At 51.1% G+C, this 23034-nt stretch overlaps 1 protein-coding gene across 6 annotated transcripts in view; it reads left to right on the forward strand.

Annotated features, from left to right (window-relative positions):
* RGS12 (regulator of G protein signaling 12) overlaps positions 1 to 23034 on the forward strand; it is a 96366-nt gene that overhangs the window by 58954 nt on the left and 14378 nt on the right. For 5 of the 6 annotated variants that reach the window (XM_023507679.1, XM_023507677.1, XM_023507678.1 and 2 more), the window contains 6 exons: positions 15698 to 15867; positions 16628 to 16720; positions 18030 to 18173; positions 19106 to 19285; positions 19561 to 19714; positions 22069 to 22145. In XM_023507679.1, coding sequence (XP_023363447.1) covers positions 15698 to 15867; positions 16628 to 16720; positions 18030 to 18173; positions 19106 to 19285; positions 19561 to 19714; positions 22069 to 22145 — 818 coding nt within the window. Of the gene's footprint in view, positions 1 to 7164; positions 7236 to 15697; positions 15868 to 16627; positions 16721 to 18029; positions 18174 to 19105; positions 19286 to 19560; positions 19715 to 22068; positions 22146 to 23034 lie in introns of those variants that run through there. The other variant, XM_012812278.2, reaches the window with a different exon arrangement.

The following is a 23034-nucleotide window of genomic DNA, read 5'->3' on the forward strand; positions in this document are numbered from 1 at the left end:
GTTGTCAATGTGTTTTAGCTGGCCTGGGCCAGGTTTAAACCTACCAGCCTGGGTGTATGTGGCTGGTGCCCTACCCACTGAGCACAGTGCCACCCTATCAGGGACATTTAAAGTGTGCAGAAAAGGTAGGCCCAAACCTCTGAGACGGGTGGGAACCTGCGGACAGCCAGAGACGCTATTTTAAGAGGTGGCAGGGATGGACTGTGGACCTAGCCTTTTAGGTTTGCATCAATCCTGCTGCAACTGGCCCTGTGCCTTAGTCCTGTCGTCTGTGAGGGGCAGCAGGGGCCCTGAGAGCAATGCCTGGCATAGCATAGGAGCTACAAGTAGGAGCTGCTTTCCCTGTGTTACTACTGTTGTGTTAATTGTGTTCCCAGTATAACTAACCACTGGAAGTGAATAACATTACCTAAAGGGACTGGATAGAGAAAAGAGCCCAAGACAGGTCCTGAAGGAGGTTATGATACCAACAGAACAGAAATAGCATCAAAGGAGAAAAAGTCTCCATTTAGATTGTCAATAATCTGATTTTAAACAAGTGACCGTAAGCCGGGCATGCTGGCAGGTACCTAACTCCCAGCTACTCTAGTCTAGAGGCTGATGAGGGAGGATTGCCTAAGCCCAGGAGTTTGAGGCCAGCTTGAGCAATACATCAAGACCCTGTCTGTTAAAAAAAAAAAAAGCAAAACAAGCCAAGTGACAGGTACAAATAATTAAATGAGAAAGATGCAACAGGCAATGTTAAGAAAAAAGGATTAATATTAGACAAATTGAAAAAGCAGTGAAAGCAGCGGAGAGGACGGTGTGCTCCAGAGCAGCACCATCAGAATCCGACACAGCCATGCAGCAGAGAGGATGGTGTCCAGAGAGGAGCTCCAGAGCAGCACATCAGAATCTGACGCATCCACAACAGAAGTGGACAGCTGCTTAGGGGAAGAGTGTGACGTCTTCTTCAGAAACTGAGAGATCAAGCTGATTACAAAAATTATAAGATTACAAAGTATTTGAGTGACAAAATGAAGAAGTTAAATCTAGCAGAAACATGGAGAACTTTAGACCTCGTAGGCAATGCTCTTTCTTCAAATGTGCATTGAACATTTACCAAAGTTATGACTTATTCTCTGCCATAAATGCAGTTGCTGTAAATTAAAAACAATATTTACACAATACAGATCATATCTACTGATAGCAGTATTGTAATTACATTGAAGTCAATCCCAAAAAGATAACAGAAAAGAGCCAGGTGCATGACTCACACCTGTAATCCCAGCAACCCGGGAGGTTTGCACCCAGGAGTTTGAAGCCATCATGAGCTACAATTTTGCCACTGCTCTCTCTGGGCATCAGAGCAAGACTCTGTCTCTTAAAAAGAAGAAGAAGAAAGATGACAAAAAAGAATCCATACATTTGAAAGTTTAAAATCATACTTCTAAATAATTCATGAGTCAAGGAGAAAATTAAGATAGAAACAGTTTAGAACTATTTGCAATTATGGTCTTATCAATACCGGTAGAATATAGCCAAAGTCGTTCTCACGAAAGATTCGTAGCATTAAAATATATATTAGGGCGGCACCTGTGGCTCAGTGGGTAGGGCGCCAGCCCCTTATACCGAAGGTGGAGGGTTTGAACCTGGCCCCAGCCAAAGCAACAACAACAACAAAAATAGCCGGGCATTCTGGTAGGCACCTATAGTCCCAGGTACTCGGGAGGCCAAGGCAGGAAAATTGCCTGGGCCCAGGAGCTGGAGGTTGCTATGAGCTGTGATGCCATCGCACTCTACTGAGGGCAATAAAGTAAGACTCTGTCTCTAAAAAATAAATAAATAAAATGTATATTAGACAAAGTTTGAAAATATAGGAAATAAGCTTTCAACATAAGAAGGTAAGGAATAAAAGAACAAAAGAAATGTAGGTTAAGATTAAGGAAATAATTAAGGACAAAAGCAAAAATGAATAAAATGGAAAAAAACAGAGTGTAACTAATCAACAAAACCAAAAGATAAGTCTTTGCAAGTGTGACCAAGAAAAAGAGGGGAAAGAGGGTGGCACCTGTGGCTCAGTGGGTAGGGCGCCAGCCCCATATACTGAGGGTGATGGGTTCAAACCTGGCCCCGGCCAGCTAAAACAGCAGTGGCAACTGCAACAAAAATAGCTGGGCACTATGGCGGGCATCTGTAGTCCCAGCAACTTGGGAGGCTGAGGCAAGAGAATCACCCTAGCCCAAGAGCTGGGGGTTGCTGTGAGCTGTGACGCCACGGCACTCTACCAGGGGTGACAAAGTGAGACTCTGTCTCAAAAAAAAAACCCCAAGAAAAAGAGGGAAAAGGAAAAGATAACATCAAGAATGAAAAAAGTGAGGTGGCGCCTGGGGCTCAAAGGAATAGGGCACCAGCCCCATATGCTGGAGGTGGTGGGTTCAAACCCAGCCCCCACCAAAAACTGCAAAAAAAAAAAAAGAATGAAAAAAGTGGCTGGGTGTGGTGGCTCACGCCTGTAATCCTAACAGTCTGGGAGGCTGAGGCAGGTGGATTGCTTGAGCTCACAAGTTTGAGATCAGCCTGAGCAAAAGCAAGACCCCCGTCTGTACTAAAAATAGAAAAAACTGAGGGAAGATAATCGCTTGAGCCTGAGTTTGAGGTTGCTGTGAGCTATAACACCACAGCATTCTACCCAGGGCAACAGTTTGAGACTCTTGTCTCAAAATAAATAAATAAATAAATAATAAAATAAAATATATGGCTCAGCGCCTGTGGCTCAAGTGGCTAAGGCACCAGCCACATACACCTAAGGTGGTGGGTTCAAATCCAGCCCAGGCCACCAAACAACAATGATGGCTGCAACCAAAAAATAGCCGGGTGTTGTGGCGGGTGCCTGTGGTCCCAGTTACTTGGGAGGCGGAGGCAGGAGACTCACTTGAGCCCAGGAGTTGGAGGTTGCTGTGAGCTGTGATGCCATGGCACTCTACCCAGGGGGACAGCTTGAGGCTCTGTCTCAAAAAATACATAAATAAATAAATAAATAAATAAATAAAATCAAAGAATGAAAAAAGCATCATGGGTACAGAGAATAAGGAGTGAAACTGTGAGGGGTTCTGTGAGCAAAGTTATACTGTGCCTTTTGGACAAATTTTGGGAAATTATAAATATCAGAGTTGACTTAAGAAGTAGAATTTTTGATTAGATAAATTAGCATTTGCAAAAATGATTTGGAAATCAAAGATCTATCTCCTAAAAGGTACCATCTGTAAACCAGTTTGTAAGTGAAAGTGTTAGTCAATTTATGTTCAATAATGTTGTAGTAGCAACTAACACCAAAATCCTAGTGGCTGTAACAAAGTAGAAGTTCATTTCCTGCTTATGTTATATTATGTGTCTCTTGCATTTTGGCTTTGTTTTTGTTCTAAGTGTTTCCTTCCAAGAGCCTGACTATTAGAGTGGCTCCTACCTGGGACACTGGGAGCCTGCTACTGGGGGCGAAGACATCAGGCAGGATTAGGCAGTGGCCCAGCACTTCTCCTCTGGGCTCATGTGCTCCTTGACACTCCCTGGTCACAGCCCAGAGCATGGTCTGGGCACTCTCCACAGGGAGGAGCAGCACATCATTCAAACTTAATACTGTCTGCCACAGAGGCTCTAGAGGATGGGAAGCCACTGCGCTCATTTTGCAAGATTAGGGTGTCCATGATACCAAAACTGGATGGCACACAAAAATTAAATTGTTGGCCAATTTCACATATGAAGAGATACAGACATTTTAAAATAAAATATTAGCAAATCAAATCTGGCAGTTGAAAAAAACGCATTCTTAAGAATTATGGTTTACATAAGGAAATGCAAGGACAGTTCAACATTAAGGAGTTTCATTCAAGTCATAGCTCATATATGAGTTATTTTTTGAGCTACCACTTTCTTCTAAAAACTCTTGGGGCACTGGGAAGATGTTGAACAAAACAAAGTTCCTGCCTTCCTAGAGCTTTATTTCAGTGGAGGAATACTCCAGGAATCAGCTGATTGTGCGGTATTAATAGATTAAAGGAGCAAATCCTGGCTTGGCACCCGTAGCACAGTGGTTACAGTGCCAGCCACATACACTGAGGCTGGTGGGTTCGAACCCAATCTAGGCCAGCTAAGCAACAAAGACAACTGCAACAGAAAAATAGCCGGGTGTTTTGGCTATAGTCCCAGCTACTTGAGAGGCTGAGGCAAGAGAATCACTTAAGCCCAAGAGTTTGAGGTTGCTGTGAGCTATAATGCCACAGCTCTCTACTGAGGGCAACATAGTGAGACTCTGTCTCAAAAAAAAAAGAAAAAAGAAATAAAGGAGAAAATCCATGTGATTATCACAGCAGAGGCCAAAAGAGCATTTGAAAATAAATACAGTTTAAAATTTGGAAAGAAAAAATCAAATAATCGTTATTCACGAACGATGTTATTATCTAACTATAAAACTGGAAGCATATCACACGGCAGATATAAGCTTTGGAACTAATAGATTTCAGCAAGATAAAAATTAGGGGCTTTCTTGAAACAACATGCAGTTTCTATGGGAGCACATATATGTTGGTGAGGTCTAAAAAAATCCAGAACAACCAACACACAATTAATAAGATAGGTTATCGTCAGGGAGGGATGAAAGGACTAGACTTTTAGGTAAGTAGATCAACAGAGGTTTTAGATTCGTGTTCACATTTGTTAAAGGAGAATGTTTTAGAATTATGCACACATTGAAACGTGACATGATGGTACCTTTCAGCTGTACCGTCTCATCAGCTAGTATTTGAGACAAACAACCTGCGCACTTGGCTGGTGCTGCTGTTCTGTGCCTAGTACTGTCCTGCGGATGTTGGTGAATGTTCCTCATCACGGTCTTAGGGGAAGTTCCTCAGGTAGGACTCCAGAAGCCCTGCTGAGTTGGCACGACCTGTTACCTTGGTCTTCCTGAAAGGTAACACCCTGCCTCACAGGAGGTGGGCGCTGGGGCTCGAGAACCCCACTGAGTCTCTATGTTCTGGGCTGGCTGAGACTGGGCTGGAGAACACAGCTCCAAGAACAGAGCTTGGCAGGGAGGGACGATCAGTGGGCGTCTGTGAATTAATGAGAACCAGGTGCTGGCCATGTCCTGCTTACCCACCAGAGCCTTCCCCTGCCAGTTTCAGGAGAAGGATGGAGGGAATGGCTGGGCTGTGGGGTGGAACCATCCCTCCTGCTCCATAGAAGAACCAGGGCCTTGCAGATCTTCATGACAAGCGGGAGAGCCAGGTCAAAGGCAGCAGGCTCTGGAGCAGGGATACGGGACCAGCGTGGGTACCAGGGTTTGGGAACCTCAGTTTAGGACAAATGACGTTTTAAGTTGGATCGTTTTATATCAGAAGTCACATAAAAGCTGCAGGTACTACACTGTATTTACTTTCTCATTTTCCATCACCTTTATTAGTGAAATCATAGCCATTCTAGAAAAGCCAGGCTGTGTGGTTGCTGGAGTTGTTAATGTCCCCACTGCACACCTGATATGGTAGGTCTTCTTTTTTTGGTCTCATGTGATCACTTTTCAACTTAAATAGCTGGCCCATAAGTGCCATCCCTTGTGAAGGAGGTCCCCCTCACCCCCGTGAACCCTGCCTGATCCTGGTGAAGGAGAGACTGTATCTTTAGTTTCCTGTCTAGGTGGCCTCACCTTGGCTTTGAGGGAGGGTTTGTGATTTTTTTTTTCTTTTTTTTGAGACAGAGTCTTTGTCACCCTTGGTAGAGCGCTGTGGCATCATAGCTCACAGCAACCTGAGACTCCAGGGTTCAAGTAGTCCTCCTGTCTCAGCCTCCCAGGGAGCTGGGAGTACAGGTGCCCACCACAACACCCAGCTAGTTTTTCTATTTTTAGTAGAGACAGGTCTCACTCTTGCTCAGACTGGTCTCTAACTCCTGAGCTCAAGGGATCCACCCACCTGGGCCTTCCAGAGTGCTGGGATCACAGGCGTGAGCCACTGTGCCCAGCCTAGGACCATTTTTGAGTCTTCATCATGAGGTCAGTACTTGGGGTCCTTGAGCTTCTACACTAGGCAGCGTCCCCAGGATGGGGCCGCGCTGGGAGGTCTGAACTTCATGTGTGGCCATTGACGCGAGAACAGAAGGGGAACGTCATTCGTAGACTATAAATATTTTGTTAGTTGAAATAAATGACTTTCTTAAAGGAATTACCCAGTAACATAAGTTTTTTTCAGTTCAAGTCGGCATAATAAACAATTCAGTTAGGGCTGATCTTTGAAGAATGTCCTGTGTCTTATTGGTGAGTCCTGGGGGCTCTCTGTGGTCAGCTGTGCCCCCTCGTCCACCAGCCACTCACAGTCATGGTTGACAGCACTTAGCCCAGCATCCTGATTATGGGTAGCAGGATTCATGTGTCTGCTGGCTGCCTCACACCCCACGCTGGCCCTTCCCACCCATGGGCTCTGTGGCGCGCGCCCATCTGCCAGCATTTCACTCTCCAGACAGAGTTCACATCCACTCACACGTGGGAAGTGTGTCTTGCTGTGCTCCACCAGGATGGTTATAAGTCTGTCTCCTAGTAACTGCAGGAAAGACCCAGAATTTAGATTTTTTCTATTCGGGTCCACATTTCTTAGAAGGGCACTACACCTTGAGGGTTCTGTGAGAGTTATCAGGTGTAATCACCCCTCTCCAGAGATCTGGAGGCTGGGGAGGCAGACTTCCCAAAAACATGGGCAGAGCTTAAAGGGAGTCTGGGCCCAGCTCGGTCCCCAGGGTCAGCACGGGCAGGTCCGGACGTCTTTAGACCTGGGCAGCTTTGAGCATAAACTGGGCTGACTTAGATTAATGGCTTCTAAAGTCTGTTCTGAGGCTTCAGGGCTCCAGACTCCAGTGGGCTCTGCACTTAGTAGCCAGCTCTTGCTAAAATGAGGTGCTGGTGGCCACCCTAGGTCTGAAGCTAAGATGGGACCTGCGCCTGTCCCACCTTTTGGGGCCCCCACCCCTCCCATCAAGGCTGTGTATCTCCTCACCTCTCACCACCCAGAGTCAGATAGGTCTGCCCAGGCGCAAGTCTCCACCTGAGCTTTCCCCTAGAGGTGGACTTTGTGCTGGACTGAGCTCTCCCCTGGAGCTGGACTTTGTGCTGGACTGAGCTTATAGCCAGTGTCCCTGGCTGTTTTGGAGGGCAGACACGTTCTCTCTGGTGAACAAGTGCAGGCTTCACAGACTAGAGTGCACAGCAGTAGAGCACAGTGAGTGTGTGTGTTTGCTGCAGTGCGGGCTGGAAGTTCTTGCTCTGCTCTGTGTGTGTGCTGGCCTTGAGCAAAAGAGCACCCCCATCCAAGGTCATGGGGCCCAGTGCGGTGGCTCACATCTGTAATCCTACCATGCCTGAGAGGCCTAGGCCATGGATTGGGGGCTGCAGTGAGCTGCGACGACACAGCTACAGTCCAGCCTGGGTGATAACGGGATCTTGTCCCCCCCAAAGGGGTCATGGGAGCCTTTTCCCCACTGTGGGGGAAAGAGCTACAAGTATGGAAAAGAGAAAGATGATAATGCAGTTGGGGTGCTGGGCAGCAAGGGGAGGTGCCAGCAGGCCCTGTGGAGATGCGGAGTGAGCATGGGGGTGCCTGTGTGCTCTGGGAGGGCTGGCAGCATGAGCACCCCTCGGGTCTTATGCCTTTTAGCAGAAGGACTTGACTCCTAGGCTGGAACAGGGAAAGGCAAGGTCACCATCGGAGGCTGGGGCTTTTTTTTTTTTAAATACCAGAAGAGGTGTGCTTGGTGTGCAGTGAGGACACTAAGCAGGACACTGGTGCCAGCCAAAGGGAGGGGCTGAGCATCCGGACAAAAAGATATTGGTAGGGCATAAATGGCTAAAATAAAAGCCCCCGAGACGGGGCCAAGGGGAGGCTCCAGAGCAGAGTGTAGGCTGAGCATGGAGGAGCAGTGGTGGCGGAGGGACATCAGCAGGTGCTCAGGCTGCAGCTGCAGCTTGGTGAGGAACAAGGCAGAGTCATCCCCACAAACCTTACTGTTACAGGGAAAGCGAGAAATTCTATAGCAGAAGAACCCAGCACCTGACCCATGTTGTCAGCGCGAACATCACCAGCATCATTAGCTGTGACGCCACCTCCCTTTTAAGAAGAGGCTGGTGACAAACACAGCATCATACCAGGGGCAGCCCCCAAATCAGGGCCTGCATCACGTTCTGGAGACACAAAGGCTGGGGACACTCCAGATGAGAGGAGACTGAGAGACAGTTGTTGAACCTGGAATCTGGACTGTCAGCCTTCCTGGTTCAGAAAGCAATGGGCTGAGGAGGCACAAGCAGGACTTGGAACTACATCCATGGGATCCGGGCACGGGTCAAAATAGAAATTATGTCAAAATAGAAAGTTGCCACCCAGAAGGATGGCACAAGTTGCCTGAGAAGGGACAAGGTTGGTGCAGCCGCAGGTGGTTTTCCAGGCAAGTCCTGCCTTGGTCTCCCAGTCTGTGATGGTGGAGCTGGGCGGAGTGACTCACTGTCTTTACTGTGCGGCCTGCACAGCAGCATAGCAAGCTCCTGCATGCTCAGTGAGGGGACTCTGGGGCCTACCTGAGGTGATGTGCTCAGGAAGGAGTGGCGCCTGGCCGTCCATGCCCCTCTTCTGCCGGCTGGGCGTCGCTGCGGGGACGCTGTCTGTCCTGTGGCAGTGGGAGGTGGGAGAGCTCGGACAGAAAGGCAGGCCCGGTCCAGGCTCAGCTTTATCTTTAAAGCATTTGCAGGAATTTTTTTTTTCTTAGAAAATGTTGAGATTGATTTAGTACCTTTCTTCTAGAATGGCCATGCAGTTAAGATTGTTTGTGTAGCAGTGTCCCTCCAGGAATCAAAAGCAGAGGTCAGGAGATGACACCCACAGCCAGCTTCAGCCTGCTGCAGTTCTAGTGATGACAGGGTTGCTGGACACAGTCGCCACTCCTGTGCAAGTTGCCTCCACAGGCTGCAGTGGCCTGGAGCACTTTCTGACCCTTTGCAGAAGAGGGTTGCCAAGCCCTGACCTGAGTTTGCAGGATGTTTCCTAACCCTTGAAAGGATTGGGCCTGGCTTGTCCCATGCAGGTGAGAACAGCGGCCAGGTGGGTGAGGCTCTGTGTCGACTCCCAGGGTTTTTCAGACATGCCTGTGAGCTGGCTTTCATTTTGAAGGGAAAACATTCCTCATGGCTCAGTTTGGCATCATTGCTATCACCTAACTAAGTACAAATTCTCGGTAGCATGGATTTTTTTATAATCACGTTGTCATTAAAAAGATAGGTTTTGTGTTTATGAGATTAAAAAAAAATAATAGGTGGAAATGAGTTTAAAAACCTCCTAATTATTTTGTGGCTTGGCGCCTGTGGCTCAAGTGGCTAAGGCACCAGCCACATACACCTAAGGTGGCGGGTTCGAATCCAGCCCGGGCCGCCAAACAACAATGATGGTTGCAACCAAAAAAAATAGCCAGGCGTTGTGGCAGGCACCTGTGGTCCCAGCTACTTGGGAGGCGGAGGCAGGAGACTCGCTTGAGCCCAGGAGTTGGAGGTTGCTATGAGCTGTCGTGCCATGGCACTCTACCCAGGGGGATAGCTTGAGGCTCTGTCTCAAAAAAAAAACCCTCCTAATTATTCTGTTTTTATTTCACCACTGCTAGTTTACTGAAGAACAAATGGCTTCTGCAGGCTCTCCTGGTGTGCGGTTACTGAGGCCTCGCTCTGCTTGGTGTGAATAATTGACGTGCGGGCAGCAGGCTGCAGGGCCGCTGTGAATTATGCATGTCCTGTGCTACTCCCTCTCCACTAGCACTGGCAGGCAGAGCTGCCTTTGCCACGCCGTGTGCTGGGACGCTGAGGAGACTGCAGCAATTTGCCCTGCCTGGAAGCGCTCACTAAGGAACAATGTCCCCGTGCGGGGCCCCAGCCTTACCCCGGGGCCACCTGGGCTGACCCTGGTATGGACTCGGAGGGGTGGTTTGCGGTGAATGGTTGGAAGTATTTGGTTAAGTGGCACCACAGTGGCTCTTATCAGCTCTGCCCAGGTAAAGCCCCCCCACCCCGTCTGTGCACCTTGTGGTTGTCGGGCAGTCTGACGTGAATGGTAGTCAGGTATGTCTGCTCGAGGGTCTCCATGAGCTGGGGACGCTGCAGACATGCCTGTGAGAGTTCCCGCCTGGATCCTGCCTTGGAGGGGTGGCCCAGATACAGAGTGCCTGAGATGAAGGTGTGGTGCAGTGTTCTGGGGAGATGAAACAGACTAAGGCCACACGCTGTAGAATTAACTGCAAACTTGTGATCTTGGGGTATCACTGAAATTTGTAATATGTAGCTTACATGTTTGACCAACCAATGCAAACGTCCTGGCTTTTCCAGTTTTCAGCAAATCTGAAACAGACTTTAAAACGTCCTGGCCTAGAACTGCTCTCTAGCAGACTCTGCCCTCTCAGTTGGGAGAATGGCAGGATGACAACAGGAATCAGCAGCCGCTCTGTGGCCTGTGGTGCGTCCCGTCGTCTGAGCTGCCCTGGCAGGCAGGTCATTCTGAGTAGGACAACAGCTTGGACATGCTGCTGTGTCTGTCTCATGCCTTGGCCCTGAGGTTGTGGTCAGGGTTGGGCTGTTGGGAAGAACTTCGTCTCAGGTGAGGACAGGCTGCCCTAAACGCTCACTCTGTTCCCTGTGGCAAGGCCCACCTAGAGCATGTTAGGTATGATCACAATTCACAACCAGAGAAGTACTCAAGGGGGGCTGAGCTGTGCTGAACCGTGGGGACCCTTGACCCTCCTGGCCTAGCCCCCTTGCAGGGCCTCTGCTTTCTTTACTCTTCTGCAAGTTGTGTGCACATACTTTGTCCAAAAATTCTCCTGGAGAGCCTGTGATTAAAATAATTCTGTAGTGACATTTCTTATGTAGCCGACAGTTGTCCCTCATTTTCCCACTTTGAAGAGTGCATGGTTTCCTGGAGATGTGACTGTCTCAGAATGAAGTGGGTTGAGGACGTGGACTCCAGAAAGCACGTGTGCCAGCCATGTCCCATCTGTACCCTTGGGAAATCAAGGGGCATAGTTTGCCGCCTGACCTATGGGCAGGAGTAGCATGGGCCTAGGGCCATGGCCAGAGCCTTCTCTCTGCTTCTCCTCCAGGCTGTCCTCTTCCTTCACCCCCTGTGGCTTGTGGTGGAGTTAGGCCCCATCCTCATGGCCTGACGCCATCAGAGGACAGTGGTTGGGGCAGCTACTTGGGTCCTTTAAGTCAGAAACAAAGCTGCATAGACAGGGGTTGGTCTCGTGTGTGTCCTCTAAAGGAGGCTGGAGCCCCTAGAGGACCGTTCTTCCCCAGCCACTGGCTCCAAAGAGAGCGAGGGACCCAGGAACTCTGCTGTCTTGAGACCCAGCTGAAGTGACCCTTTCCGTTTCCTGGGCATCTTGCCTGAGTGGACTCTGAGCCTGGGCAGAGCCCACGAGCAGGCCAGCTGTGCACAGTCCCAGCCCGAGGCCTCCTGCATCCTCTGCTGCCACCCTTGCCACTGGCACTAGTCTGCATCTCTCTGACACGGCCTCCACATCTGTGGGACCCCAGGGCTGGAGGAGGACTCTCAGTTGACACAGCAGGCGGGTCACTGCTTGCTTTTTCTAAAATGTTAAAACGTCAATTGTTAATGTGTGAGTCTTAGAAATAATTAGTACTCACCAAGCCTTGTAATAGTGAGATTGGTCAATTACTGGTCCTCCTTCACCAGCATTTATGTGCAGTCTGCTTTCCTTCCAAAAATACATGGCACCTCCCACAGCCAGTGCTGGAGGAGCAAAGCAGTAGCCCCACGGTCAGCTGGCCTGGGAGTGGAGGGAGGAGGGAGCCCGGGGAACTACTGGGCACAGGGTGGTCTGTGTGTCCCACAAGAGGCCCAGCAGCCTGTGTGCTCTGGGGTGAGGCAGGTGGAGGCTTCTCAGCACTGTGCTTGTGTTGTTGGGCTCCGACACATTTTATTAGAGAAACAGGAGTTTCGGCACCTTTGCAGGGCTGAACTAGGAGGTGCGTCATCCTCCTTCTCTGCCTGCCCTGCCTCTGTCCAGCTGCCGGCACCCTCACCTGGGCCTCCTCCTGTGCCGGGTCAGGTCCACACAGCCCAGCCAGAAAGACTAGTGTGTGCTGTGTTTCTCCTCCACGGGGCCTTTGCACAGGCCTGTGCCCTGTGCCGTGGAAGCTCTTCCTTCCTCCTGAGGTTGGTTAACTTCTCTTTATCCCTCAGTTTTGTTTAAGGCCTTTATTACCTCAGGGGAAAAATCTGGAGGAAAAACTTTATGGTCCTCAGGTGCAGATATTCCATTTTATGATAATAACCTTGTTTATTAGAATAGAATGCGGTGAGGATGGTGACCCCTTTACCCTCACTTCACACAGGCAACCTGAGCCAGCCACACCCCTTCCAGTCACCTGCTCCCAGCCTGGATACCGCCTGAGTCTGGCCACGTGGTTTTCACATGACTTTGTTTGTAAATAAGGGCTGGAGTTCAGAGGGACCGGATGTTGCTGAGCCCTGCTTCTGATGCCAGCACCCCTTCACACAGGTCCCTGGTGGTGGCATCCACGCTGGCTTTTACACAAGTGCCTTCCAACATGAAGAGCTGGAGTTGGGCTGCCAGAGCACCAGGCATTTATATTTTGCATTTCGATGAATGTCACCATGATGGTCGGTCAGTTTCACTCTCCAGCAGCACTGAGGTGCCTCTGCTCAGACCTCATGGTGCTATGACCTTAGCCAGGGAGGTGACTGCTAAGCAGCCCAGGTTCTCAGTACTCTCTGCCCCGCTGTCCCCACTCCCCATCTCCCTCTGTTCCTCGACCTTCCCTGTGCTCCTTGACCTTCTTCTTATCCTTCTTATCCACCCATAGGTACTCTTGCACAGCAGGAGAGCCGGCCCTTCACCTCTGGGGTGTGGGACATGTATTTCCCACAGTCTGTTGCCCTTGGACTTAGCGAGTGGCGGGATTTACGGGCATGGTTCCAGGTCTCTGTGTGTTACTGGTGCTGTTCTTGTGGCTCTGGGCCTGCGTCTCCTTCCAGCAGCTTTTCCTCACTCAGATACTTCAAAAACTTATCCCATGTTTTCCTCGAGTATTTCTCTAATTTTGTTTTACATTTCAATCTTCTGTCCATTCTGGGTTTATGTTAGCGTGTGCTGGAAGGAAGGCCGACCGGGTCACATTGGATGCAGTCTGCCCCCCCCCATCTTACTCATGAATGCGCCATTTGGGGCCCATTTCCAGGTGCTGTGTTCAGTCCCAGTGATGTGATGTGTCTGTTTGGGGGCCCCCATGGGTTCTAGGGGGTGTGCTCTGCTGAGGGGAGACCCACCCTGTTACTCTTTTTGTTTTGTTTTTCCAACATTTTCCACATGAACTCTTCCACTCAGCTTGTCCAGTTCTAATAAAACCTGTTGGGAAAGGTCCTAGGTGAACTCATTTAGGGAGAGCTGCCTGTGATTGCCCCTTGGAGTCTAGTTGCTGGATGCAAATTAAGCCTAAGGGCCCCTGCCCTGGAGAGCGGAGAGGATGGGTGTGAGCTTGGGTGTGTGGGGTGGAGGTGTGATGCTGGTGGCCTGGGGGCATGAGCATGGGGCATGGGGGTGTGCATGTCAAACGAGCAAGATGGAGCACTTCCCGTGAGGGACCCGTGTGTGGCATTCTTTAAGCAAGGCGTTTCTAAACCATTCTGTTGACCTGAGGACAGAGCTGCTGAGTTCAGAGGAAGGCTTGCCTTGTCCTTGCTCTGCTGTCCTTGAGCGGCCCTGGGACGTGGCTGTCCTGCTGTGGTGTGTGGCCTGGGGCATGTGGTGAGCGCTGTCTCTTCCCCAGTGCTCTGAGTCAGAGCTTCCATGTGCACGCCCCAGACCCCAGTGGGTGCTAGTGCCCCCATGACCTGAGTATTTCATCTCAAAAAAAGCATGTACACAGCTTGGTGGATTCAAAGAAACATTAAAATTATGCTTTTCCAATCCTATCATAATTCCTTTTGAGTCTTAATTTTTTTCTACAGCAATTTAAATGATTTGATTACTCTTTCATTTCTTTGTTTGATCTAAATGCTTCTGAGCTTTGGTCCGTGCCACTGTAGCCTTCAGTTGCTATACTGCAGGTGACACAGGCTCTGGGGTCAGATCCCAGCTTTGCCTCCTGGCCTCCTTGGAAGCCCTCTGCCCACTGAGGCCACACGACTGTGGACCAGCTCTCACTGCTGAGTGCGGCATGGCCTCCAGCTTAGGGCAGTGGTCAATGCTGCTTCCCCAGCCCCTGTGCTGATCTTGTTCTGTCTCTGCTCCTCCGTGATGAGGAGATGTGTCTGAGTGATCGTCCTGGCCTGCAGCAGTTACCTGTGGCCTTGACCTCTCAGCATGACCAGCTGGGTGGCTCAGCCCCACACAGGACAGCAGGGCACGTGCTTGGTACCGGGGCAGGTGGATACAGTGTTAGACGGGTGAAAACTTACAGTGCTGTCACTGTCAGTTGGCTTTGCTGCCTGGAGACATGGCCTCCTGACAGCATGGTCAGTGATCACCTGCGGTCAGCAGGGCACCCGGTGGCCTTCATTCTAGGACAGCCCTTTGTGGGACACTGGGGCCGCATCGGAGAGCTGTATCTGCATGAACTTGCCATGCTTCCCCTGAGGCTCAGTGGCCAGGTCGCCCGCCTGGGTGCAGGGGCCCCACAACACTGGTCACATCAGGACAAGGATGACAAATGGGGTTTCCCAGGTGCCTCTCCTTTATTTAAGAGTTTCCTTAGCAGATACTGGGAAGCAGAGGCTAATTAGTGGGCAGCTCAGGAACTGGCTTTCCATAGGGACCACTCAGGAGTTGTGGCGTTGACACTGTGGCTAAAAGCTCAAGTGTGGACATCATGCCTGTACACTCAAATTTTTTTTTTTTGAGACAGTCTCACTATCTCCCTCAGTAGTGTGCCCTGGCATCACATCTCACAGCAACCTCAAACTCTTGGGCCCAAACGATTCTCTTGCCTCAGACTCCCAAGTAGCTGGGACTATAGGCGCCCACCACAACACCTGGCTATTGTTGTTGTTGTTGTTGTCGTCGTTATTATTTTTTAGCAGGCTCGGGCCAGTTTGAACCTGCCACTCCCAGTGTATGTGGCCAGCACCTTAACCACTCAGCTACAGGCACTAAGCCCTGGCCACTCTATTGAGAAGTGGAGAGACAGGCACAAGTCATGAGGCCATGGGCCCCTCTTGAGAAGATGCGACCTGCCCCATGGCTCTGCACACTGGTTCCTGGGGGCACTTGCTGGGACTTGCAGCGAAGGGAGTCACACAGAGGCCACACCCAGCGGCTTTCACTGTGCTGCTTGATGTAAAATGAGTCCTGCTGAGTGTGGACCAGTGGATGGCTGGTCCTTACCATTGTGTGTGGAGTGTCTGTGTAAAGTCGATTCCTTTCCTATGGATCCCATGGCTGTTGTTTGTTACTCTCAAGTAAGTGCGTACCTTTGTGAGCGTGGGAGTGTTGTGTGAGCGTGTATGTGAACACGTGTGTGGGGTCTGTGTGGTGTTTGCCGCTGGCCCTGTGTCAGGAAGGCACTGGTGGCTACAGGTCCACTGTGTGTGTGCGGCCAGTGCCCCAGAGCACAAAGTTTGGTGGTGGCCGGAGCATGGGGGTGCAGGTGCCGTCTATGCTGGTCCCGCAGAGCTGACGGGTGCAGACCTGAAGGACTGTGTGAGCAGCAACAGCCTGAGCAGCAATGCCAGCCTCCCCAGCGTGCAGAGCTGCCGGCGCCTGCGTGAGAGGAGGGTCGCCAGTTGGGCAGTGTCATTTGAGCGTCTGCTGCAGGACCCCCTGGGTGTCCACTACTTCTCTGTGAGTGGGGAGAGCCGTGAGGCTGGTGGGGTGGTCTGTACTCTGAGGCAGCCTGAGTGTGATGGGTTGCCCACCCTAAAGATAGCAGCACCTGCAGGTTCCCCTCAGCCCCTGAGCAGCCTGTCGGGTGTCTCCTCCATCCCTCAGGGCTCAGCGAGGGTGGGTGCAGGGAGCCTGGGCTGGCCCGTCCCCCAGGGGAAAACCCCCTTGGCTCTTCTCTGTTTGCCAGAGATAATCTCTGCAGGTGTTAGAGAGAAAGGTGCAGCTCTGAGGAAATGGCTATGAACACCAAGGAGGTCGTCCCCACAGTGTGGGCAGCTTTTAGGGTTATCTTTGAAGGCCCTTGGGTAATTCACTGATGAGAGGAGCTTGAAAGATCATGTAGAAGGTAAAAATAAGAAAAAAGTAGGGGCGGCACCTGTGGCTCAGTGAGTAGGGCGCAGGCCCCATATACCGAGGGTGGCAGGTTCGAACCTGGCACCAGCCAAACTTTAACAACAACAAAAATAGCCAGGTATTGTGGTGGGCACCTGTGGTCCCAGCTACTCGGGAGGCTGAGGCAAGAGAATCTCCTAAGCCCAGGAGTTGGAGGTTGCTGTGAGCTGTGTGACGCCACGGCACTCTATCGAGGGCAATAGAAAAAGAAAAAAGTAGGAATGAAGAAATAAAATCAGAGCTCACGCAGAGGACAGGCCCCCTAGGGTAAGTGCCCACTTTCATTGATCTGTGTGTCAGTGTTAATTGATGGTGTTTTTCTTAGGATTTTCTAAGGAAAGAATTCAGTGAAGAAAACATTTTATTCTGGCAGGCCTGTGAATATTTCAACCATGTTCCTGCACATGATAAAAAAGAGGTAAATTTCTTCATGCCTAGATTATTAAAGAGCAGATGGTTCCACGATAGGTCAGTTTAGCATATGATTAACATCTAGCCCAGTTTGAAAAGTTGGTGTAAAAATATTTTCACATGGTTTGAAAATGTCAATTCTTTTTCAGAATAAATTTTTAAATATACATGATATTTAATTTTGCCTAAACATAGTGGTGGTGTAAATGCCTCAGCCACGCAGCGTTCACCAGCAGCGTGCTGCCCGTCAGTGTGTTGGAACTCAGAGGGAGGAGTGTGTGTTAAAGGGGATCCTACATAACACCCAAGCAGAAGAGTGTCCTAAGGACACTCACGCGGCCAGACGGGTGAGCCTGGAGGGACACATGGCGGTTTGCCCGGTACAGCCAGTGACCCTCGTTCCCTGCTCCCCAGTGGACAGCCACACTCACAGCTGAGGCCTCTCAGCACCCTTGGGCTTTGCCCTCCTGCACTCATGCTTTACGGGGTGGGGACTGCCATGCAGAAATGCCGCGGTGTGTCCTGGCACTCCTGGGGGTAGTCCTTGGTTAAAGTATCCAATTAAAAAACTATAGAGGAGCCAGTTCAGTAAAGTTGCTTACTGGCTTGTACTTACATTTATTTATCAAGCAAGAAATTGTTGGGTGTCTAGTGGACTGCAGCCTGGGACAGTGGCCAGAAAGGGAGACAGCACTAAGGAAGGAATGGAATTTATACGCCCCAAACTTAGTGCATAAAACTTGAAGCCTGTGAGGGCATATGGTGTCCACGGGCCTGGGGGAAGCATGAGAACAGTGCAGCCCTGTCCTGTGTCCTGGAGTCTTTTTATAGGGTGCATAACAGTCAGAGGTCAAGGTTAAGAAAGAGAGGGGAGATCATATTATAGAAGGTTGGGTGAAGGATAAACGGGGACATAGAGTAGTGGAACATCTGAAGAGACCAGATAACAGTGCAACGAGAAAGGGCGGGGGAGCAAGCCTCATCTCCTCAGACAGATGCCTCAGCTTCTCTGGCCTGAACTCCTAGGTGCTGGTCTCAGCTGCCTGCGCTGCTGATTTCCCCGCAGGGATACTCACGTGGACATGACTGGGCACCTTCACACTCCTTTCTTCTCAATTAGGAGTACAGGGGTGGCCCACCTGCAGGCTTTACCCTGGCTTTTGAAGGGCCTGTGGGGTCTCACTATTCCAAGTAGTGTTAATGAGCCTGTGGAATTGCGCCACCCCTATCCAGAGCTGGCTCAGGCCCTCACACACAGAAACGCACTTGTGGGGAGGCCTGCCACCCACGCCTACTCAGCTGTGTTCCCCTGTCAGCTTTCCTACAGGGCCCGGGAGATTTTCAGTAAGTTTCTGTGCAGCAAAGCCACCACCCCTGTCAACATTGACAGCCAGGCGCAGCTGGCAGACGACATTCTCAATGCACCTCACCCGGACATGTTCAAGGAGCAGCAGCTGCAGGTATCCCCATGTCTTGGTATCTGAGGGGTTCTAGGCAGAGCCGGGCAGCAGGACCCACTGTTTAGACCATGCTCCCAGACAGCAGTGGGATTGTCTCAGGGGAGCAGATGGAGCGTCAGGGATCTGCAAGGCTGGAGGCAGGAGGTACTCCCCTGCTCCTGCCACTCTGCAGGTGACAGTGTGTGTGCACGAGGTCATACACTCGTGACAACATGAGTGTGTGTGTGCTTGAATTGTTTTAAATCTTAGGACATCAGCTCGGTGCCTGTACTACAGTGATTACAATGCCACCCCCATACACTGAGGGTGGCAGGTTCAAACTTGGCCCGGGCCAGCTAAACAACTGCAACAGAAAAATAGCCGGACATTGTGGCTGTGCTGTAGTCCCAGCTACTTGGGAGGCCGAGGCAACAGAATCACCTAAGCCCAAGAGCTGGAGGCTGCTGTGAGCTGTGACGCTACGGCACTCTACCAAGGGCGACATAATGAAACTCTGTCTCAAAAATAATAAAAATAAATAAACAAATGTTAGGACATCACTGTGATAGGAAATAAGTAACCCATTGCTACACAGAGCCCTGCTCGCTGGCCTCAGAGCTTACCTTGTGGCTGACTCACGAGAGCAGTGTTTTTAGAAAACGTGGAAGACGGCATTGTCAGGGCAGCTCTCACCCCGTCAGATTTCCACTTGATTTTGGTTTCATTCTTAAGACAGTCTGATAGAAGTTGTTTCTCTTTGCTGACTTTGAGAGTGATCAGTTAGAGGCTGGTTTGTATTGGTCTGGTGAAGGGATGCTGGAAAGGAACTCAGACGAGCTCCAGGCAGCAGGCAGAAATGGGCTGCTGTGCGGTCCTTCTAGGACGGGCTGTGGGTCCCCGACAGCCTTGTCTCTTCAGGCTGTGCACCCGTGTTGTGTTGCTCCATTCCCCAGATTTTCAACCTGATGAAGTTCGACAGCTACACGCGCTTCCTGAAGTCTCCGTTGTATCAGGAGTGCATCTTGGCAGAGGTGGAAGGCCGTGCCCTCCCGGACTCGCAGCAGGCCCCCAGCAGCCCCGCATCCAAGCACAGCCTCAGCTCGGACCACTCCAGCGTGTCCACGCCAAAAAAGGTGCCCTTCCCTGGGCCTGGCCTCAGGCCACTGTGGGGCATGTTTCATCAGTGGAGAACACTGAGGGAGGGGGACAGAGGCCAGTGTCCACGTGTCCTTTCACCAGCACCAGGTGAGAGACAGGGACATCCAGGCTGGCCTTGGGCTGGGATGTGGTGCAGGATGTTTCTGCTGGCTGGATGTTGTCCAAGAGTGCTCTAGGACAGCTCGCTGCTCAGTTCCCTGGATACACTGTCATCATAACTTATTCTAACCAAGGTTTCCGTTTGCTGCAGCTAAGTGGAAAGTCAAAGTCAGGAAGATCCCTGAACGAGGAGCTGGGGGAGGAGGACAGTGAGAGGAGGCGGAGAGGTGCCTTCTTCTCCTGGTCGAGGACTCGGAGCACCGGGAGGTCCCAGAAGAAGAAGGAGCATGGTGACCTTGCAAACGGTCTGTGGTGTTGGCCTATGTGGGCTATGCTGTCCAGGCTGGGTCAGCCCCATCCCCTCCCCCATCACAGGCTGCTGTCCTTGGGGGGTTGTGCCCCATGTGCAGGAGACGGAGCTTCTGAGGGAACCAGACCCCAACCCACTGTGAGGGGCCAGATGATAGTTGCCCTCACTGGCTGTCATCTTGCTATAAAGTAATAGGTGTTTGGGGCAGAAAATTTGGAAAATACAATCAAACACAGAGAGAAAGTATAAATGTGCTATTTTGTTGTTCACCCAGAGGCCCCAGGCTTTTTCTTGGCTTCTTCAGGTGTTCTTGTGCCTTAGGCATTTTTTTTTTTTTTAAATAACACCAGAGTTTGGGTACCAAACACTTCCTAAACTTTTCTTTTTTTTTGCAGTTTTTGGCTGAGGCTGGGTTTGAACCCGCCACCTCTGACATATGAGGCTGGCGCCTTACTCCTTTGAGCCACAGGTGCTGCCCCCTAAACTTTTCTTAATTATTGTAAATCTTGAAGTTTTCCCATTTAAGGCTGGGCCTAGTGGCTCACACCTGTAATCCCAGCCCTCTGGGAGGCCAAGGCAGGTGGGTCCCTTGAATATAGGAGTTGGAGACCAGCCTGAGCAAGATCAAAAGCCTGTCTCTTTAAAAAAAAAAAAAAAGAGAGAGAAAAAAAAGCCAGGTGTGGTGGTGGGCCCCTATAGTCCTGGCTGCTGGGGAGGCTGAGGTAGGAGGATTGCTCAAGCTCAAGAGTTTGAGGTTGCCATGAGCTATGATGCCACCGCACTCTAACTCTATTCAAGGTAACAGAGTGAGGCTCTGTCAAAAAAAAAAAAAAAAGTTCCCATTCAGGATATTTCCCCCTTGGTGTTTTTATTGTATGTGACTGAGATTCTCTGTGACATGCATAGTGTGAGAGAGAGAGGCTCCTGTGGTGCTGAGAACGGGCCTCAGGACCCTGGCCAGCTGCTGGCTGAGTGCTGCCAGCCTGATGGGTGCTGGCAGAGGACTGGGGGTCAAGAGGGTGGATCACCCCACCTTTAGGGCAGAGGAAGTGGAGGTCATTCTATGTGGGTACAGGGGAGCACATGAGAGAGCTGGGAAGGACTTCTTCTCTAGAGACTCTTGAGAAAGGGATTATTTTCAGTAATGTGTGTCCCACCTAAAGGCAAGGGGCTAGTACTAAGCCTATGGTGCCCAGGTTGAAGTCAGCAGTGACCATGACCTAGTGAGCACAGGAGGTGGGTGAGGGGCCCAGGTTGAAGTCAGCAGTGACCATGACCTAGTGAGCACAAGAGGTGCACCTGCAGGAGGTGAGTGAGGGGCCCGCCCCCTCAGGCCAATGTCCACAGGAGGTGTGGGCCTGGGGCAGCGCCTAAGCTCCCAGCTGTGTTGTAGACTGTTCTTTTCAAAGCAAAGGCAGCTGGGAGCTGTAGAATCCACCTCCAATGAGGGGCTGCCGGGGCAGACATTGCTGCGGGGTGTGGCTGGGCCTGCTGAGCATCCAGGAGGGGGGAGTGCTGGCCGAGGGTCTGTCCTGAGAACTGAGCCTTGTCACAGGCAGGCCACAGAGCTTCAGGGAGCCCTCTGGAAGGCTTTTACAACCCTGAGTGCAGGGAATGCCCCAGAATTCAAAAGTTTTGATTTTGGCCCAGGGTGAAACCTGGAAATATTTTAGGAGGTGGGTGGTGACTGGGGAGGGCAGTAGTGTCTGGAGGCACTGGTCAGTCTCACCATGGCCTGACAGCCCCCAGAGACTGTGCACAGATTTCATGATTTGAGAGTAGGTCCTGTTTTCAAAAGTCCTTTCTGTAAGAATTGTCATGATTTTTAAATTAGCATAGGATTATAGAGTTAGTTTAAGTTAGCGAGAGTAGGCAATTGTTAGCTCACTTGAGACTTTCAAAGGAGAGGGCCCTGAATGGGTCGTTGATAAAGACCCCTCAATCACTGGGCTTGTCTGCTGCTGTCCACAGGCATGGGTTCTCATTTAGTCCCAGAACCTGCAGTTTGCAGTAGAAATTCCAGGTTGGACGAGGAAGGTCAGGCCTGGCTGGCATGTGCCTTTGTGTGTGCTAGTCTGGGGGCACCTGCCACAGGCTGACCACAGGTTTTGGAGCCAGGATGTGGCAGTGGACAGGGCAGAGACTGACACCTCTTCGGTGGGGTGCACCTGCCAACCCCGAGGTTGGGAAGGCGCATCATATCTCCACGGGGCTTGTGGTCTCTGTCTTTATGGTCTGATGGGGGCAGGGCTGGGAGGTGGGACCAAACAGATGGGATTCTGTTTCAAGTGAGGACAAGTGAAGCTGCCACTTCCAATTCATCTGAGTCACTGTGTCTCCCCTGTCAAGACTCCCACAACGCCAATGGAGGCCCATGCCGCCGAGAGTCCCAGGGATCTGTATCCTCTTCAGGGAGCCTGGACCTGGTGAGTCACCATCTCCCCTGTCCCAAGGGCCACAGGGAACCTGTCTCTCAGGAAAAGCACATGCTGTGCAGCCCGGCCTCACCTAGAGCTGACACTGGCCCCACACAGCTGTAGGGTGCACAGCGGGCACGGGCCCGGCCTCCTTCTGCCCAACTCCCTGCTCTCAGGTGCCCAGCCACTGTCTTGCTGCTTGTCTGGCCCCAAGTCCAGCAGGGTGAGGGCAGATGGGCTGGTGGACATGGGGGTTTGCTGCTGTCAGCTGTGGTTGGATTAGGATTCTGGAAAGCCATCCTGTTTGCAGCACCCAGTCATCGGAAGTGTCAGGCACTGCTCATGGAGAGCATTGTTTTTCTTCAGCTACCCTGGTGGCACTTAGGGCTATGAGGGTTTACCAGGAGTCAGGTGACTGTCACTGGCTCCTTCCCAGCTCTCCCAAACTTAGTGGCTTAAGACAGAAAACATTTATGATTGTGGCCACCTGGGATCAGCTGGGTGGTCCTGCGACCTTGGCTGGCCTTGTCCCAGTGTCTTTCTGCCTGCCTGGTGTAGAAGGGCCAGTGGTCCCAGGGGACACCACCCCACCCCCACCCCCGCTTTTGGCTTTTTTCATGCCGAGCACTCGGGCCCAGGCCTGGAGCCACACATGCTGCTGCTCCAGCTCCCATCAGCCAGGCTCAGGGCTCAGGTGGCTCCACCTCCTCAGAGGGCTGGGCACAAGGAAGGGGACACTTGGGGAAACTAGATTCTGAAATAAAGCTGGCGAAAGAGGTTTTCAGACCATCAGAATGAGATAGGACAATGAAACAAAGAAGCTGTTTGCTAAGGGGCTAGGATGTTGTGAGTCAGAGAACCCAGGAGGCAGCTCGTCCTCAGGCAGCGTCAGGGGGTC

The sequence above is a fragment of the Otolemur garnettii genome, unplaced genomic scaffold, assembly GCF_000181295.1.
Source record: "Otolemur garnettii isolate 467f Iridium unplaced genomic scaffold, OtoGar3 scaffold00198, whole genome shotgun sequence".
Taxonomy (NCBI): Eukaryota; Metazoa; Chordata; class Mammalia; order Primates; family Galagidae; genus Otolemur; species Otolemur garnettii.